Here is a 20,465-nt window from a genome sequence, read left to right as displayed (position 1 = left end):
TTTAACAGTGTGTTGGATTAAAAATTTGAATTATCATCTGAAAATTTATTGATGTACCCAATATGATATTCAAGTTTTCGGTTGTATAATAGAAAAAAAAAAGGATATCGTGTATCAATCACACTTCATCTGCATTGAAGATCACACCTGAGGTTCTGTATTATATCTTATAATGAAATCTTAACGAATACTGTCATTAAAAGCCTAACAATCTCACCTTTGAATACAGATATAATACAAACATTTAGACAACCACAGGGCACATCAAGATATATGTCAGATAACTTTGCAGGAAATAACATATGAATAGATAACTTGGGTGGACTGCAAAATAATGTTAATAAACATACTTGCCAAAAGTAAAAAAGTAAAGTAGCACACATAGGAGAAATTATCTCAAGAATTATATGCTGTTGATAAAAATACACCTCATCACAGGGAAGCTTTTTACACCTTCAACACAACATGACAGACAAACTTTGTTAATATATTAGTAAAGGAAGGAACATTTTACCTTGTATATTTATCTTACAGTTTATTGGAGTTGGATCATCCAGAAGTTACAGACCTAGTCACGGCACAGTTAATTGGTGTACGAAATGCTTTGAAAAAAATGACATTCAAAGGCGCACAAGTCCTTATGCAAAAGTTAGACGCTGTCAATGGAGAGTTCAAGTTGTAAAAAATCTCATTACATGTATGATACAAGATTAATAAACCCCTATATTAAAGCCTGAGGCTTATGTTGAAAACTAAAAAGATATTGCCAACTTGAAATATAGGTAATAGCTTTTATGAGAAACTGATATTCCAACAAAATTCATAAAAAACATAAACTGATAGTGTTATATTTATAAATAGCTTACAAATAAATTGAATCAACATTCATTTTTGTGATTTGAAATTTTAACTTATTGCACAGGTTACTTGTAAAAAGTACTTCTGTAAATGTATGACAGGGATAAAATTGTGCATCGAGTTTTGGGTATTGCAATTAATACTTTATGAACCTAAACAAAAACTGATATGGAATGAGAGGTTTCACTGAACATGTATATGCAGTGCAAGGTATTTTATTTTATTCTTGTCTGTGTTGTGAGCCAAGAATGAGTGCAATATTTGTAATACAGTTATGTAATGAGTTTTATATTTGTACAAAGTTATCCATGTCCTGAATGCTGTGTAGTTTGATTATTGCCAGAATTTATTTGTTTGTGAGCTGTAGGAAAGAGGGCATTAATTGAATTCATATCAGTTTTCTTCGATAAAAATCACAACTGTATATTGGCTTACGTTTGAAAAATACTGAAGATGGAGAATTTAAATAATGTTGAAAATGAAGCTTAAGAACATAATGATAAGTACTTTTAGAAATTTTAAATGCAAAGTACCTTTGTTATACTTTTTTAGTTGTGTACAATCATGCAAAAGGTTTTTGTATACAGAAAGAATTTTAGACTGACTTTTTATTTGGAAAATGCACTTGTTTTATGTACAGACATTGAGAAGTGATGTAAATTATTATTCTGAGTAATAAAATTGTTTTTGTTGTAAAAAAGTAGTTTGTTGTTTTATATATCTACATCCATTTCTATCAGTTTACCTGACTCATTTAGCAACATTTACTGTTACCTGCTGCTTTTTGTCTCGCCTTGACGGAGTCAAAAAGCGAGACATAGGTATGCTGTTTCCGGCGTCGACGGCGGCGTCAACAATGTATTAGTTTGTGATTAGGTCTAGTTCATGGTGAACCACTAGTGGTAGGTCAATGATATTTGGTATGCAGTTGTATTAGCATTGGCACATCTCATTACCATGGAGATTATTTGGCCCCGCCCCCTCAGTCAAGGTCTATTGACTTTGAAATTTTTCAGAGTTTACATGTATTAGTTTGTGATTAGGTCAGTTTATTGGGAACCACTAGTGGTAGGTAAATGATATTTGGTATGCAGTTGTATAAGCATTGGCATATCTCATTTCCATGGAGATTATTTGGCTCCGCCCCCTTAGTCATGGTCTACAGACTTTGAAAATTTTGCTATGTTAACATGTATTAAGTTTGTGATTAGGTCAGTTCAAGGGGAACCATTAGTGGTAGCCCAATGTTAATTGGTGTTCAGTTGTATAAGCAATAGCACATCTCATTTCAATGGAGAATATTTGGCCCAGCCCCCTCAGTCATGGTCTATTTACTTTGAAACTTTTGCTTAGTTTACATGTATTAGTTTATGATTAGATCAGTTTAAGATGAACTGCTAATGTTAAGTCAATGATATTTGGTATGCAAATTTATTGGCATTTGCAAGTATCTTTTCCATGGAGATTATATAGCCCCACCCCTGATCATGGTTCATTGACTTTGAAACTTTTACATAGTTTACAAGTTAATGTTTGTGTTTAGGTTTGTTTAAAGGGAAGACTTATAATAAGTCAATGGTATTTGGTATGCAGTTTTATTAGCATTGGCACATCTCATTCCATGGAGACTGTTTAGCCATGTACCTTCAGTCATGGTTCATCGACTTTGAATATTTGCATAACTTACATGTTAAAGTATTGCTATTTTAATTTCAACATTTGCATTATCAAAATTACAAAAAGGCGAGACATATCTCTGTGATAAATGTTTATTATTAGGAAAAAAGGATATTCAAGAGCAAAAAAATAACATGTAAGGTTACATTTTTGTTGAGCCTGCGACTTTTGTCGCAAAAGCGAGACAAAGTGATCCTACATTCAGTCTGCGTCGGCGGCGGCGTCCACAAATATTCACTCTGTGGTTAAAGTTATTCAAATTTTAATAACTTTCTTAAACTATCCTGCATTTCAACCAAACTTGGACAGAAGCTTGTTTATGATCATAAGATAGTATCCAGAAGTAAATTTTGTCAAAAAAAAAATCCTGTTTATCTGTATTTTACTCATAAATGGACTTAGTTTTTCTGCCAGTTAACATTACATTCACTCTGTGGTTAAAGTTTTTCAAATTTTAATAACTTTCTTAAACTATCCTAGATTTGTACCAAATTTGGACAGAAGCTTGTTTGTGATCATAAGATAGTATTCAAAAGTAAATTTTGTTAAAAAAAAAATCCTGTTTATCCGTATTTTACTTATAAATGGACTTAGTTTTTCTGCCAGTTAACATTACATTCACTCTGGTTAAAGCTTTCAAAATTTTAATAACTTTCATAAACTATCCTGGATTTGTACCAAACTTGGACAGAAGCTTGTTTATGATCAAAAGCTAGTATCTAGAAGGAAATTTTTGTAAAAATTTATTTCCTGTTTTTCCGTATATTACTTATAAATGAACTTAGTTTTATTCCAGTTAACATTACGTACAGTCTGCAGTTAAAGTTTTTAAAACATTTATTAGATTCATAAACCTTCTTGGATTTTTACCAAACTTGAACAGAACTTCTTACAATCAAAAGATAGTATCTAGAGGAAAATTTTTAATAATTTTTTCCCTATTTTTGTTGAGCCTGCGACTAACAGCAAAAGTAGGCGAGACACACACTGGGTTCCGCAGAACCCTTACAAATTTTTAAATAGGTTAGACAATTTCAGTGTGAAGGTCAAGGTTCAGTAAATGAACTCGGTTTGAATACAGATTTTGGTAAAATTTTGCATACAACTTAAGCTTGTTGGAAGTATAACTGAAAATTGAAATAAAAAAAATATTGCATTTATCTCTTTTATTTTCTGAAATATTACTAAATGAATTCTTTCAAATTAAATGGACAACTGTATAGAAAGCACATAAAATTGGTGAAAAACGTTCATAAATTTGTCTTAAAATCATCAAATCCATAATTTTTTCTTAAAAAATTATAATTTATTGAAGATACATAAATTTCCATTTTAATGATGTTAAATGATAAAAAATTAGCACAAACTGTCTGTGGCATAGCCCATTTACTGTTCCTTGACCTTAAGGAATTGGTTATTGCTGGATCTTCAGTCGGTTACGACAACCATATTATTAGTCTATTTTAAGACATTCATTTGTCATTTATCTTTTTATTTCATTTGCTTAGTTGCTGTCTTATTGTAGTCTACTCCCAATTTTCCTTCATTGTCAAGCCTGCGACTTTCGTCGCAAAAGCGAGACATAGTGATCCTACATTCCGTCGGTGGCGGCGTCCACAAATATTCACTCTGTGGTTAAAGTTTTTCAAATTTTAATAACTTTCTTAAACTATCCTGGATTTCTACCAAACTTGGACAGAAGCTTGTTTATGATCATAAAATAGTATTCACAAGTAAATTTTGTAAAAAAAAATCCTGTTTATCCGTATTTTACTTATAAATGGACTTAGTTTTTCTGCCAATTAACATTACATTCACTCTGTGGTTAAAGCTTTCAAAATTTCAATAACTTTCATAAACTATCCTGGATTTGTACCAAACTTGGACAGAAGCTTGTTCATGATCAAAAGCTAATATCAAGAAGGAAATTTTGTGAAATTTTATTTCCTGTTTTTTTGTATATTACTAATAAATGGACTTTTTACATTACATACAGTCTGCAGTTAAAGTTTTTAAAACATTTATTAGATTCATAAACCATCCTGGATTTTTACCAAACTTGGACAGAAGCTTCTTACAATCAAAAGATAGTATCTAGAGGAAAATTTTCAATAATTTTTTTCCCAAATATTCACTCTGTGGTTAAAGTTTTTTAAATCTTAATAACTTTCTTAAACTATCCTGGATTTTAAACAAACTTGGACAGAAGCTTGTTTATGATCATAGATAGTATCCAGAAGTAGATTTTGTAAAAAAAAATCCAGTTCATTTTTTTTATAATTTTATAATTGCATCTTCTATTTACATGCATTTTTATTGATGAATTAAGGGATAAATCATCAAGCAATGTAAAAATTATCTTCTTTATCATTTGTTCGGTCAATAAATTTATGTTTCAACTCTTTTATAAATCTATAGATTTGATTGCATACTGTATTCATTTTTTACAAGCATAACTTTTTTCATACATTTCAAATGTTTTATTTCATTAACTGTAAATCTATTATGTGCATTCCCCTATCACACTGAAAACATAGACAACAGCAAAAGTAGGCGAGACACTGGGTTCAGCGGAACCCTATTAAATTTTATATATATTTCACAATATATATTTGTATATGAAAAGCCAGAGCATATTAATTTCCCCCTTTCAATCCCTTCTTCCATCCATCAGTTTGTCCATATATATAACATACATTTATGTTTTTGTCTCACCTGCGATGAAAGTCGCGGAAAGCAAGACATAGGGATTGCTTTTCTTGCGATGGCTGCGGCAAAGGCGTCAACAATTGTTAAGTTTTTTGCTTAAGTTAGTTTGATAGGAACTACTTGTGATAGATCATTGATATTTAATATAAAGTTGCATTACTATCAGTTCATATTAGTTTGACGACTATTTTGAGGCCCTGCCCACTAGATAATGGTCCAGCGACTGAATTAATAAACCATGTTGGTGTCCATCAGATTGTCTTTTTCTGAATTTTATGTCGACAGGCGAGACATGTCTCTGTGTCAACAGTTTATTTTACATGAAAATGTATATGGTTTGTCTGTTGACTGCTCTTAATAGTTTGAAAGGTAGAACCTTTTTATTTTGTAAATCAGTTTAACGTATACTGAAGATGTGCATATGTAGTTATTGGAAGGGAATCTTTATATTTTGAAGTTTGTAGATAACTACTGAAGGTGTGCAGTTGAGAATATTTCTGAATACTTCCCCTAATTTGCCATCAAATTACCAGTTGTTAAATTTTTGGTAATTTTCCAATTAAGTTATATGGTATGTAAGAATAAATAATTTATATCACATGCCAGGAGTCTTTTATGTATCTTAAGAGACACAGAACAGTTATGTACAACTAACAAATTCACTCATATTACTTCAAATTCATCTATCCATGTGATTTTCAGGAATGGGGCATACACCAGTGTAGTCAACTGTGCAAACTAATACTTATTTTTTATTTTCTACCATTGTTTTAAGAAATTATACTTGGCCATCACCAGTCCTTCTAATGATTTCTGAATATTGCTGCTTGCTTTAAACAAGCCATGAAAAGGGCTTTTCAAAAAACCACAAAATTATGTATTCAGAAATAAAAGTACTTTCATAGCAATAGCCTATCACAAGGAGTAGGAGGATATCAGTACTTGAGGGCTTTGTCAATGTGTAATCTTTGCAAATTATTTTGAGAATTTATACATTGCAAATACTTCTATATTAAGCAACATGTCAATATTTAAACTACTGGCAGAAAAATTTACAGTGAAGGGCAAAAACTCTAGTCAGCTGTATTGATAGTATGATTGCCAATAAGACAAGTATCCACCAAAGACTAAACAAGTGAAACTGCAAGCTACTGCTCACTGATGATACCCCCGCTGCAACTGGATAATTTTAATAGTGTAAAAATATGTAAGTGTTCTTAAACAGGAAGTTGTTGAGTGATGAATCTGAAAATGCTTCACACGATATAGCTGACTTATATAAACCCTGAAACCAAATTTCAGAAATCCTTATGATGTAGTTCCTGAGAAAGATGCGACAAAAAATATTCATGGGACTGACGGATGGACAGATGGACGGACGGACGGGCAGACAGAGGTAAAACAGTATACCCCCACTTTTTTAAAGCGGGGTATAATAATGTAGATGTAAGCCACTACAGGTCACAGTATGGCCTTCAACAATGGGCAGAACCAATACTGAACATTAAGCTATATAAAGCCTAAAAAATGTAAAACAATTCAAATGAGATAACCCAACAGCCTGATTTATGTTCAAAACAATAAACAAAAAACGAACATGACAACCATTAATTTACAGGCTCCTGACTAGGGACTGGCACAGAATGTGGTGGGGTTAAACATTTTTGGGAGTGCAAAACCATCACCCTAACCTACAACAGTGGTTTAACAGCACATCATAAAACAACTGTTAAAATCAGCTGAAAAAGGCTGGATTCATCAGATCAACACAAAGCTCAAAACACAACTAGGAACAAAGGCTAGTAAATGGACTATGCTTAGAAGGATTGACTTTGGAGACAGATCGTTAAAATTTCTTAAGCAGCCTGAACAATTACATATGACAAAAGACTACAAAATGTTATTATAAATAAACAATTTATTTCATAAACATATAAATTTCATAAAAATGCATATTCATAAAAATGCATATTCATAAAATAATAGTGTAAATACAGAGGAGTGAAACTTGTATAACTTTGTCATACAAGAAAATATATAGCACTTAAAAAATCAAATCTATTTAGTCTCAATAAAATAACTAACCTTTGTAAAACTATATAAACTTATAAAACTAGCGCACATGATTTCAATTAATAAGCAGTTGTTAAGAATGTATTCTTGGATAGCAATATTTGTGGTTTAAAAAAAGTATTTATTTTGATAGTAGTTTATTTCCTGTTTTAATATGTATCTTTTAAATGAAATTGAAAACCATATATTTCATTGAATACTTATAAAGTTGGTAATTTGTTGCTATCCATGAAATTTGGTATCGATATTCACAATATTTTAAAATCAAGTACCAAGAAAAGGGAAACATCTGGTTTAATTTTCCTGATTAAAATATTTCAGACTCCTTCTTTAAAAGTTATACATAAACATTTCACGGCCCCTTTTGAATATACAATATTCCTTTCCCTACAACAGTACATTTATTGTTCTCTTACACTTCTATTACTTCATAGAGTTCAAGCTATAAGGTTTTTCAGGTTTTCTATCCAGCAAGGTTAGACAGCTATAAGAATTACCAGGCTTTCAATCCAGCATAGCTACAAAGCTTAAAAATGTCCAGGTTTTCAATCAAGCAAGGCTAACAGATATAAGCATTTCCAGGTTTTCAGTCCAGCATTAGGCTACGGACTCCATTTTACAATTTTGTTGTACTTTCTGGCATTTTAAGAGTAAGATGTCCATTAGGCCCTGTCTTAACTTCTGCACTATTGATGCTCACTGTTCGAAGTTCTATCATCTCTTTTTCTACAACAGACATAGTTTTAAATATAACTTTTGGAAGCACTACACTTTATACACACAAAATGTTTGCTCCTTTTACATGTAAACTAAACTTATTTATTTGATCCTGTTACAGCACAATGATTTGAGTGTGTAGGTCAAATGAAGGTTGTACCTTAGCTAATAATGATTTCATGGTTCAGCTAGCAAGCAAGCTAATAACCAAAGATACTACTTTTACCTATACACTCGAAGTCAATGTGCTGTAACTTTGTTATTATGTTGATGATCTTTCACATAGCCAGCCACAATATATTATGAGATTGTGTAAAGAATCAACTAGTAACAATCAATCTTTTATAAATGGGGTTTCTCCAAATGTTCATGTAGTCACACTGAAGCCAAAGGAGGTAATTTGACTACTGTCCTGGTGAAGGAGATATTGTAGCTTTCAATCTAGTATCATTGAGGTGCTGTAGCACAAGTGCTTTCGGCAATATTAGTTTTCAGTAATGTTACATGTTGATCCTACTTTTGTAGCTTATTACTAATTAATGTATGTTAATGCATTTTAATTCACAATAATCCACTGTGCAAGGTATTAGTAAAGAGTAAGTACTCACAAAATAAATTATTAAACACATACACATCTAAATGAGTCTATCCTAAGTCATCAACCCTGTCAGTAGTTGTCATACGATACTGTGAAAGTACTTTTATTCGTGGGGAACCAATTTTTCGTGGTTTTCGTGGATGACTTTATCCACGAATTTGAATGTCCAACGAAATATACAATTACTTCAATCGAGACAATTTCTAAGCATAGATGAATCAGCTTATTTCCAAAAGCAATTATTTTATTTCAAATTTGTTGAGAATGTTGAACAAGTTAGTAAAAATTGACACCTTTTTTTGGCAATGTCCACATATCATTATAAAACAACATACATGACACATGGTTATTATAAATAATCTTCGTTTTTGATGGCTTCGCTTCACTCAATTTGTTTTTTCTTCAGAAAACTAAAATCCACGAACATGTATCTAATGCTCAATCCATGAAAATTGATACCCACGAATTAAAGTACTTTCACAGTACTTGTTTTTTCATTATTTTGAGAGTTGGGTGTTGTTGGCAGATCTTTGATTGTTTCTGGTTAATTTTTTCTCAACATATATAAACTTGAGACAATTAAGAGCTTGACGTATTGTACAGAAACTTGTCTATTGTTGAAGATTGTATGTTTCCCTCTAGATGTCTTTTATTTATTTTGGTTGTTGGGTTGATGTCTCATTGACACCTACCCTACAAACCTTTTATTCACAGGAATATGTGGTCTACTATTTGTGATTTTAAATACTGTGAAAGTACTTTATTCATGGGCATCAATTTTTCGTGGATTGAGCAAAAGTTGCATGTTCGTGGGTTCTTAAATTCATGGGTTTTAGTTTTTTGAAAAAAGTTGAATGAAGAATTTGGGGCCATCAGTAACGATGATTCTTGAAAATAATCATATGTTCTTAATAATGATTTGTTGGACATTACAAACATAAGGTGTTCATTTTCACTTACTTGTTCGTCTTTCATTACTGACAACATTCATCAACTTTTTGATAAAATAATTGCTTTCGGGAATAAGCTGATTCATCTATGCTTACAAATTGTCTTGATTGAAGGAAATGAAAAGTAAACATTTTAATTGTTGCACACGTGTAATCAGAAGTGATGACACTAAGTAACCCATGATCGAATGATCCACGGATTAACAATCATCAAAGATGTTAATTGGGCCATAAACATGTCACTTAAAGAAAATGGTTACTTAAAAAAAAATGCTACAAATGCACTTTGAATTGAGAATTAATTCTTATGAAATAAAAAAAACAAGCCCAATACGAAATTATTATTTTTTTTTTTCGTATGAGAATTATGAGGAGCTAAAATGAACACTTCATCATTGCATATCATCACCGGAAGTCTGACTTTCATCGATCAAAACTAATTTTTCATGAGAATAAAAAGGTTAAAAGTCGTACAGTTTAGGTTTTATTAAAGATTAAATAGGTAAAATCTTGTCTGAATATATAGTTCATAGTGCGTTTGCTGATATTCGTATATTCTCTAGATTATATACCCTTATCCATGTAGTCAAACCTACATTGGGATCTTTCCATGTCTTGATTTGAACAACAGTTGTTATATTTCGTTGGACACTTAAATTCCTGAATAAAGCCATCCACGAAAAGAACAAAAATTTGTACCCCACGAATAAAAGTACTTTCACAGTAACCTATTAATGTTTTCACTTGTACAGTAAATTGCTTAAATCAGATTGTTCTTCTCCTTGAAATTAGTCCTTTACAAGGGAAGTTAGAGACTTTTAAATGAGCATTAATGACCATTTGTTGAAGGTCTTGTCATGTTCGTGGTGAGTTGTAGTCTCGTTTAATATAAGACATTACATAAATTTCTTGATTTCTATACATTTTTTTTCTTCAAATTTAATACTTTTTATCATACAGTGCCAATTCTTAATATGAGAATAAAAATATCAGAAAATTACCTTTCCCATTCTTTTCTGATTCAACCTCTTCATCATATAAATCTGTCTGGATTTTGGCAAAATTTATAAAAACCTGAAAATACATAACAATATTCTGTGACAATTGAAAATTCTTTTATACATAGCTGCAGTGCTTCTTTTTACCATGAAAATTTGTCAGTCTTTTGTGCATCGTCTGTATGCTGTGTGTATTGTTCAAACATATATAAATTTAACCAAGCTATATACAGATAGAATTTCCTAAGTTGTTTCAGATATTTCTGTTTTTTTTTCAATTGTCAGTTGTTAATTTGCAATAAAAATAAGAAAATGAAAAAAGAATGTGTCCATGCACATGGATGTACTCATTTTTAACAAATGACATACATGTATATGATGGGAAAAAGTCTAAAATTTGGTACAATCAATGGGAATAACTTAGGAATAGCAGATTCATGAAAATACATGTTATTTCTTTGATTGATATAGAATCAAGTAGATAGTTCAGACAATATTTCATAAATAAAGTTCTACTTGTATTCAATTCACATATGTTCATGTGGTCAGATCATGAAAATTGATGAAATAGTAGTGTTTTTGACCACTAGATTTCTGATACTTTTTTAGAAGTTGGGTTCCTGTCTCATTGACATATACCGCACATCTCCTTTACATTATATTCAAATTACTGTTGTTATCAAAATTAATCTTCTTTTGGAAAAATGCCACAATAAAACAAATTCTAGAGGTTTTGGCAGACTGGTAAGAAAAATATGATAAAACAAGATTAAATACCTGATCAAGTGTAGTCTGAGAAACAGAATAGTCTTCTATATCTAGTAGTTGTCTAGCAGACTCTATCTGTCCAAACACATATGACAATTTAATCTCTGATTTAAGTTGATATTGTAACATATTATAATGAGATTCCTTCAGTATAGCGCTAGAGAAAGTTTTTGTTATGAAGTTTTCTACTGATGTAAGATCTGGATCCTCTCCTGATATTCTCAATAGTAAAGTATATCCATCACCAAATCTGTAAAAAAGAAAACAATGAATTATAATAATCAATTGTTCTATGAAAAATGAACTTTGTCTTCCTTTATTTGATACATTCCTCGGTTACAACCGGAAATGTCAATTTGATGACCACTCACTTTAATTAATGAGAGAAGAGAAATTCAGATTATGGAGTAATTGTTTATTATATAATTTAACATGGTAATGCCTCCTTTTAGGGAAAGTTGTGGTTAAAAGTGATTTCTGTATCCTATACATTTAAATGTCCATTTTAACCTTACTTTAACTTAGATCTATTGGTTATTTTCTAGTTTTTCAAAAGGTTTTGTTACATGTACAGCCTTTGAGATTTTGGTTACATGTAAATCCTATGAATCTTTGGTTTTCATGTACTTTCAATGAAATTCTGGTTACATGTACATTCCATGATATTTTAGTTACATGTACATTCCATGAGATTTTAGTGACATGTACATTCCATGAGATTTTAGTTACATGTACATTCCATGAGATTTTAGTTACATGTACATTCAGTGACAATCTGGTTATATGTACTTTCTGTGAGATTTTAGTTACATGTACATTCCATGAGATTTTAGTGACATGTACATTCCGTGACAATCTGGTTATATGTACTTCTCTTGAGATTTTGTCAAGATGAAGTGTTATTATGCTGACGAATATATCTACTGACCTATTTTTGTAATTATGCTGAAGATGATATTTACTGACCTATTTTTGTAATTAGATGAAGAAAACTGACCTGTTTTTGAGATGTTGTGTACTACCAAGACATCTAAATCTTCCATTAAGTTACATGTACATTCCGTGACAATCTGGTTATATGTACTTTCTGTGAGGTTTTAGTTACATGTACATTCCATGAGATTTTAGTGACATGAACATTCCATGAGATTTTAGTTACATGTACATTCCATGAGATTTTAGTTACATGTACATTCCATGAGATTTTAGTTGCATGTACATTCCATGAGATTTTAGTCACATGTACATTCCATGACAATCTTGTTATATGTACTTTCTGTGAGATTTTAGTTACATGTACATTCCATGAGATTTTAGCGACATGTACATTCCATGAGATTTTAGCGACATGTACATTCAATGAGATTTTATATCTACTGACCTATTTTTGTAATTATGCTGAAGATGATATTTACTGACCTATTTTTGTAATTAGATGAAGAAAACTGACCTGTTTTTGAGATGTTGTGTACTACCAAGACATCTAAATCTTCCATTAACCATTATAGATAATCTATCACACAGAGCTTCACATTCCTCCATACTGTAATATACATCAGTCATAAACAATTCAATTAGTACAGCAATTTTTTGTTGTTGTTTAAATATAAGTAGTGTAAAAAAGGGGTACATCAGATGTGACAAAGTGAAGTTACCATCTAAGAAATGATTTTTATTTTCCACAATTCATTATTTTTTAACATAATATTAAAAACCCACTGTCTTATTTATAATTATGATATTCATGATACAGCAAAAGCACAATCTTTCACGAAAGAGATGCTTAAGCCTACACCAGGGGTATTCTTATTGCTGCAAGGTTTAATTTCTTAACCAAACTTCCCGCTGAAGGCCTTCAAAAGACTGTTAAGACAAATAACAGTGAACGAAAACATTGTTAATTTATTTTGTTTGTTTACTTCCAAATTAATCATGGTGCTGTCTTGTGTTTGTCCATCCCATCGATACATCAATTCATGAAATCAAGATATTACCTATGAGAAGTAAGAACTACAGATCTGCCTTCTTTTACAATGTTATTTATACAGGTCCATAAAAATCTTCTAGCTTTAGGGTCCATTCCTGTAGTGGGTTCATCCTGAAATGGAAAGAAATTTTAAAATAAATGATTAATTATTAACCTAGTATCATTATTGTTTGTGATATTTATCATTGATTGTTTGACATCCTTAAGTTCAAATAAATTAAATGAATAGCAGTTAAAAATTGAAATCAAATTTAAAATTAAATTCTGTGCTCAATTCTAATGCATAATTATGTACTATATTATACATATTTAAAGTGACATGTGTTTTATACCTGTAAGATAGTTTTTTTGTAATTAGTGAAGTATATCTGGGGTCTAGTTTTAGCTAATTTCATCCCAAATTTATGCAAAAACATGTTACATACATGCATATGTGAAATTACTCCAATATTTTTTTTCTCTCAACTGCTTTTTTTACAACTACAATATGTACTACAGGAAAAATCATTAAGATGAGGAACAGTTTCTTGTAAAAAAATTGTTGCCAGACTAAATGATCTTACATGGGTGATCTATATTTACTAACGTCTACGTCATTTGGTCTCTGGTGGAGAGTTATCTCATTGGCAATCATACCACAACTCCTTATTTTTATATCATAGCTTAAAAAAATAATAATATTGACCATACTCAGCAATTTTCTCCCAATTAAAAACAGTTTAGAATTTCAGAACATAAAAGTTTAACTAAGTGTCAGGATTTTCAATAATGTGACTTTTGTTTCAAGAGAAAAACTGTTCATATCAGGGAAGAAAATTTAACCCCTAAATTAATTGGTTGTTTCATAACTCACCAAAAATATCAGAGATGGGTTGGCTATAAGAGCCATGGCTGTTGATAACTTTCTTTTATTACCACCAGAATAACATCCACATAGTTTGTCTGCATATTGTACCAAACCAAGCTTCTTTATACCCCAGTCAGCTACCTAAAACAAAATAATTTATCCTAAAATTGCTTACACAAGTCAATTAGTAAACTGAAAAAAGACAAAAATAATGTACATGTATGACAAAAAGTTTCAGTCCAAGATAATTGTCAATATTGAAAATGATATGTACCAGAAAACAAGAAATGTTGAAATTTTCTCTTTTTTCCAAACATATTCATTAACTTTTTCTACAGTATTACTTTTAAACATTTGAACTTAATGTTTAAGTAAAAAAAAAATCCAGAATATTAATTCCACCACAAATTACCTCTTTGACATCTTTTTCTGGTATTCCTCTCAACCTAGCATAAAATTTGAGAACCTCTCTTCCTGTTAGTAAAGAATCAACAGCATCAAACTGTGGACAATATCCAATATCTCTCTGTAACTTGTTAGATTTTATACTGTAAAGAAAAGGATAATTAACACTAAGTTGCATGAATTGTTGTAAACTCAACATATATAAACTTTTTTTCAGAAAAAGCTATAGTAACTTATGCTTAAGAAAAATCAAATATTATTGCATCACACAAAAAAAAAGAAATATCAAATATTTCAGCATCACACAAAAAAAAAAAATTATAAACTTAAGGTGACAATTACATCCTTCTTAAAAAACTTTTGTACTTTATAATAGAATAACCTTTATCATGTGAGAATGCAAACTTCCACAAGTTTTTTTCTTTAAGCTAAAATTTTGAATCTGTATATCTTTACACTGGCTATTTTATACAAATCCCCTTATTATTCCACAATAAAATCACACTTACCTTTCTCCTTTTATATAAGCATTTCCTTCTGTCATGTTGAGGGCACCTGTCAGCATTTTAAACATGGTAGTCTTTCCAGCTCCATTTACACCTAATAATCCAAAACACTGACCCTGTGGTACTCCTAAACAAACTCTGTCTACTGCTGTATGCTTTCCTTTACTGCCTGATAACTTGTACACCTAATAATAATTCAAATCATAACATTACCTGAATCAGTAAAATAGGATTGTACCGTCAAATGTTTTGTTAATTTTTAAAAAATAATCAGAAAATATGTATTATCGACAGAATCTGATTTAATATGTCTCCATTCTTTATGAGGAATGAAAATTTTTATATTTCTCCATTCTTTTTACATAACTTTGTAGTATATTTATATTCTTTAAAATTTAAAAGTCCTGTAATAAATTCACACAGAAAACTTCGGCAATTTTTTCAATTGATAACAAGAATGTGTCCATAGTACACGGATGCCCCACTCGCACTATCATTTTCTATGTTCAGTGGACCATGAAATGGGGTCAAAACTCTAATTTGGCATTAAAATTAGAAAGATCATATCATAGGAAACATGTGTACTAAGTTTCAAGTTGATTGGACTTCAACTTCAGCAAAAACTACCTTCACCAAAAACTTTAATCTGAAGTGGAACAGACAGACGAACGGACGGATGGACGAACGGACAGACGGACGAACGAACGGACGCACAGACCGAAAAACATAATGCCCCTCTACTATCGTAGGTGAGGCATAAAAACACCTGTACAATCAAACCAACCTTCGTTAGATTCTGTATGGTCAATATTTCATCACTAGCGCCACCTGCCAATACTCTGATACGTTCCTTAGCAACATCCTCGTCTTCGTCATCAGTTTCCTCATGTCGAGGTTTCACTTCTCTATATAATAAATTAATCAATCATTCATTTTGCCATTTTCATATATAAAATTTTGAAGAAGAAAAAACAATCAAATCCAAACTATAGAAGGAACTAAGTAAATGAAGGGTTTTAAGGTCAACACCTATTGATTTTTTCATTCAGTTCATTCAAGTAAAACTGACCATTTGGTTATTTTACAAATGTATATTTGAGGTTTTTTGCATTGATATCAACATAAGATATATACAATGATCCCCTGTTACTAGTTAACTTACCTGTTCTTGTAAAATATTCTATACTCTATCAAGATGTTGATGATAAAGAAAGCTGTTCCAATAACGGCCATGGAAAACAAGTTCTTTCCTGACATTTCCCATTCCAATGGATTCTTCATAGTAGCTCCTGATGTATCTGAAACAAACAAAGAATTGACAATATTAAACAATTAACCAAGGATAAGTTGAAGAATCTTTAATCACAGAAGTGCAATTTTAATATTCATCATCTTGACTGATACTTATTGGGAGGGCAAAATACTTCAAGAAAATAACTTCATTTAGTCCTAAAAAACATTCTTTGATATCACATGAAAATTTTTCAAAAGTTTTGAGTTTGTAAATTAAGATATGATCCATTTAAACTTATTAGTCCTTTAAATACAATATTTTTTAAAGATTATTAATTAAACATAGTAGTAAGATCTTTGAATAGTGTCTTTATCTGCAAAACATTAATTTCATTTTCAATAGTTTAATACATAACTAAACATGTACTGCTATCGATAAGACTTTTGGTCCTTCTTCCTGTTAATACTTAGCTTTTAGTATTACACAAGGTCATGCTTTTCTAAGGCTAAATATGATGTCTTAACAGAAAATCTATTGGAGGTGTACTGATTGATATTTTGGCTTTGGAAAATTTGGGTTTATTCATTAGTTGAAATTGACCTAACTAGCTTTCAGATACTGTAAGTACTCATAGATAGATCATTTGTCTTTTTGTAAGCTGTGTTTGTGCTTTTGGTCTTTGGTGGATACTTGACTCATTGGCAATCATACTACAACTCCATTATCTTCCATTTGACTTTTGATATGATTCATATAAGCCTAACAAAAACTTGATTTATAGCAGTGGATTTTCTTTTTCTTATTATCAATTCAAAGTTGTGCTGAGAGGATTTTTTTTCTTATTAAACATATTATGTTAAATTTACTGACAAAATTTACAAAAACATGTGATCACTTTGAGATTTAAGTTTTTCTTTTCAATCTATGAGAAAATGCATAGAATCTGAAACAAAACTATAATAAACCTCACAGTGTTATAATTCTCTAAATATATTTACCAAACTTCTTAAAGGCATCTTTGTACACCTGATTCCTAGATAGATCCAGAAGTCCTCTTCCCAGACAAAACTGCGGCAGGAACAATAAAGCTTCATGCAACTTGTCATTGATATCCTTTAAAGTCTGCAATGAAAACATGTCAATAACATTACAAAATTTTTTTTTCATTGCATATTTATGAAATGGTACGAGTTCTGAGATCTCTCACCTTTTTACAAGTCTCTTTCATTTATTCTTACAAAACAAACAGAAGTGCTTAACATAAATATGAATAACATGTGTTTCATAGTAATGCAAATCTATTACATAAAGTAATCACTTTTGCTAAAAAATTTACAAGAATATTTTTATTTATATCAGTTGAAATTATGTGCAATTATCATTACACAGATAGAAAACATTGTGGTTGGAAAAAACTAGAGGTTCCAATTGGGGTTTAATATTGATAACTTAATTACAAATATTATTAACCTAATCTTAATTCCAAATCATAAATTAGTCAAAAAAATGTAAAACTCTGTAACCTCCCTTTAACTTCTTCTTATACTACATGTAGTATCAAACTATCAATAAATTACCTGATCTTCTTCTGCCAGAAGTTCTAGAACAAATATGGCTAGAGTTGAAGTTGTTCCCAAGAAAATATTAACCGACTTGAGGATGACCATAGCTGTACTGGGAACACTAAAGTATCTGGAGAATGGGTACATCACTGGGATCATGGCATAACTTAAATTATTAATATCACTTGGATTTAGTTTTGCATTAAAAAAACATATATGTGTAAAAACTTTTCAATGTATTTTAAAAAAATTACAGAATTGGAATTTTAAAACAGCTATACCTCAAAGCATGCAGTGAAATAAGGAATAATCTTTTAAAAGAACTTTAAATTTTGCAACATGCATAAAGAATGTACACAGATTACAACATACCCATACAACAATAGCAGGGATACAAGACAAGGGAGATTATCCAATCCGATGTATGCCTCTCTTTTGAAAGCCAGGAAAATCAACAAACACAAGCAAGTACAAATGGTGTAATTTATCTGTAAATAAAAAGATTATAATGTGAAATCTTTTATTTGTTGATTCAATTTTCCATGCCAGTAGAAAAAGCATTGGTTCTTGGGCATTTAGAGTTGCTATGTCAAAGTTTTCAGGCAACAAATGACCAAGAAAAATGACTTTTATCAATATTTAATTTGTGGGTCATAATACATACTTTTGATCTCAAATACACAGCAAACTAGTGGCTCTAAAGAGTCTGTGTTGCTCACCTGCATCTTCAACAATTGCCACTTTTTTTGTAAAAATCATCATGAAAGGAGAATAACAGTATCAAGAGTTAACTGACAATTTCAGCTATGTTGACATATTTGTAGATCTTGGCCTGCTAATTATTTTTATTTTTCAAATTTTCTATTTTTCTATTATAGCTTTCAAGATAATAAGCAAAAAATGTCAAAAAAATTGTAAAATTATTATGAAAGGGCAATAACTCCAATAAAGAGTCACTTGAAGATTTCGACCATGAAGCTTTTTTGTAGATCTTGTCTTGCTGATCATTTTTGCTTTTTAAAGTTTCTTTCTATCTATTATAGCTTTCAAGATAATAGGCAAAAATGAAAAATTGGAAAAATCGTCACTAAAGGGCAAGAACTTCAACAAGGAGTCAACCAACGACTTTTGTCTTACTGACTTATTTGTAGACCTTGTCTTGCTGATCATTTTTTTATTTAAATTTCTATCTATCTATTAAAGTTTTCAAGATAATAAGCAAAAGTGCAAAAAATTGGGAAAAATCGTCATTAAAGGGCAATAACTTCAATAAGATGTCAACTAACAGTTTAGAACTTGTTGACTTATTTGTAGATCTTGACTTGCTGATCATTTTTGTTATTAAAGTTTCTTTCCATCTATCATAACTTTCGAGATAATGGGCAAAAATACAAAAGAGTTGGTAAAATTCGTCGTTTAAGTGCAATAACTACTATAAAAAGTCGTCTGACAGTTTTGATGTCATAGACATTAGGTAGATCTCATCATTCTGAACATTTTTGCCCCTTTCAGATTTTTAATGGTTTTCAAGATAATAGCCAAACATTGCATTTTATCCCATACGTCTATTTTTAGCCATCTCGGCCATGTTGGTCGGTAGGTGGGATCACAGGACACATTTTTTAAACTAGATATCCCAATGATGATTTTGGCCAAGTTTGGTTCTAATTGGCCAGTAGTTTCAGAGGATAAATTGTTTGTAAAAGTAGTCGACAGACGATAGATGCCAAGTGATGAGAAAAGTTCATGCAAAGTTTGTTATTCAGTGTATAAATTTTGTACTCTATTGATGTTTGTAACTATGAATATTTCAACTCTTTTTGTTCAATGTTGTACTCAACCAATGATCGAATTACCAAATACCATTTGAAGAGTGTTAACCAGTGTACAACTCTTTTACCCTACTGATGACCTACTTACCAAATTTTTTATATCATAGCAAAAAGTTGCATTCAACTAAGATCTACTCACCAAATCCCATACAAAGTTTGTTATCCAGTAGACAAATGGTGTGACTCCACTAATAAACTGTAGATGTTTGGAATATGACACTCTCTCCTCTATCATAGTCATTACAAAACTGGCAGGTATAAAGGACATAGCAAATATAATACAGATAGCTACTACTATATCAGCCTTGTTGTTAAATCTGAAAATAACATCAAATATAATACAGATAGCTACAACTACATCAGCCTTGTTGTTAAATCTGAAAATAAAATAAAATATAATACAGATAGCTACAACTATATCAGCCTTGTTGTTAAATCTGAAAATAACATCAAATATAATACAGATAGCTACAACTACATCAGCCTTGTTGTTAAATCTTAAAATAACATAAAATATAATACAGATAGCTACAACTACATCAGCCTTTGTTGTTAAATCTGAAAAAAACATCAAATATAATACAAATAGCTACTACCTAATCAGCAATGTTGTTAAATCTGAAAATAACATAACTAACACAGTATTTTTATATCAGTGTAATGGCAAAATAAGTAGAATACATTTAGAAGAGAACATTTCAAAACACACTACATTTTTAAAAATTAACCTCAGTATACATTTCA

General features: G+C 30.6%; 2 protein-coding genes across 2 annotated transcripts in view; one reads left to right on the top strand and one right to left on the bottom strand.

The window, feature by feature from the left end:
* LOC127731128 (pumilio homolog 3-like) overlaps positions 1 to 1,558 on the top strand; it is a 28,643-nt gene extending 27,085 nt beyond the window's left edge. The window contains exon 18 of the mRNA XM_052240018.1: positions 535 to 1,558. Within this exon, the coding sequence (XP_052095978.1) occupies positions 535 to 682 (148 nt within the window). The 3' untranslated portion in view covers positions 683 to 1,558. The remainder of the gene's footprint in view (positions 1 to 534) is intronic.
* Positions 1,559 to 7,174: 5,616 nt separating this feature from the next.
* Positions 7,175 to 20,465, bottom strand: part of LOC127738780 (phospholipid-transporting ATPase ABCA1-like) — a 42,948-nt gene continuing 29,657 nt past the window's right edge. The window contains exons 27-40 of the mRNA XM_052250156.1: positions 19,861 to 20,038; positions 18,262 to 18,377; positions 17,905 to 18,055; positions 17,326 to 17,449; positions 16,256 to 16,391; positions 15,878 to 15,998; positions 15,097 to 15,278; positions 14,595 to 14,730; positions 14,189 to 14,323; positions 13,343 to 13,446; positions 12,799 to 12,891; positions 11,358 to 11,598; positions 10,584 to 10,656; positions 7,175 to 8,043 (exon numbers count right to left, since the gene is read on the bottom strand). Of these exons, the coding sequence (XP_052106116.1) occupies positions 7,934 to 8,043; positions 10,584 to 10,656; positions 11,358 to 11,598; positions 12,799 to 12,891; positions 13,343 to 13,446; positions 14,189 to 14,323; positions 14,595 to 14,730; positions 15,097 to 15,278; positions 15,878 to 15,998; positions 16,256 to 16,391; positions 17,326 to 17,449; positions 17,905 to 18,055; positions 18,262 to 18,377; positions 19,861 to 20,038 (1,900 nt within the window). The 3' untranslated portion in view covers positions 7,175 to 7,933. The remainder of the gene's footprint in view (positions 8,044 to 10,583; positions 10,657 to 11,357; positions 11,599 to 12,798; positions 12,892 to 13,342; positions 13,447 to 14,188; positions 14,324 to 14,594; positions 14,731 to 15,096; positions 15,279 to 15,877; positions 15,999 to 16,255; positions 16,392 to 17,325; positions 17,450 to 17,904; positions 18,056 to 18,261; positions 18,378 to 19,860; positions 20,039 to 20,465) is intronic.

This window comes from Mytilus californianus, unplaced genomic scaffold (assembly GCF_021869535.1).
Source record: "Mytilus californianus isolate M0D057914Y unplaced genomic scaffold, xbMytCali1.0.p SCAF_1, whole genome shotgun sequence".
Classification (NCBI taxonomy): Eukaryota; Metazoa; Mollusca; class Bivalvia; order Mytilida; family Mytilidae; genus Mytilus; species Mytilus californianus.
Note: the sequence above shows the minus strand (reverse complement) of the source record. Positions and strands in the feature narration are given on the sequence as shown.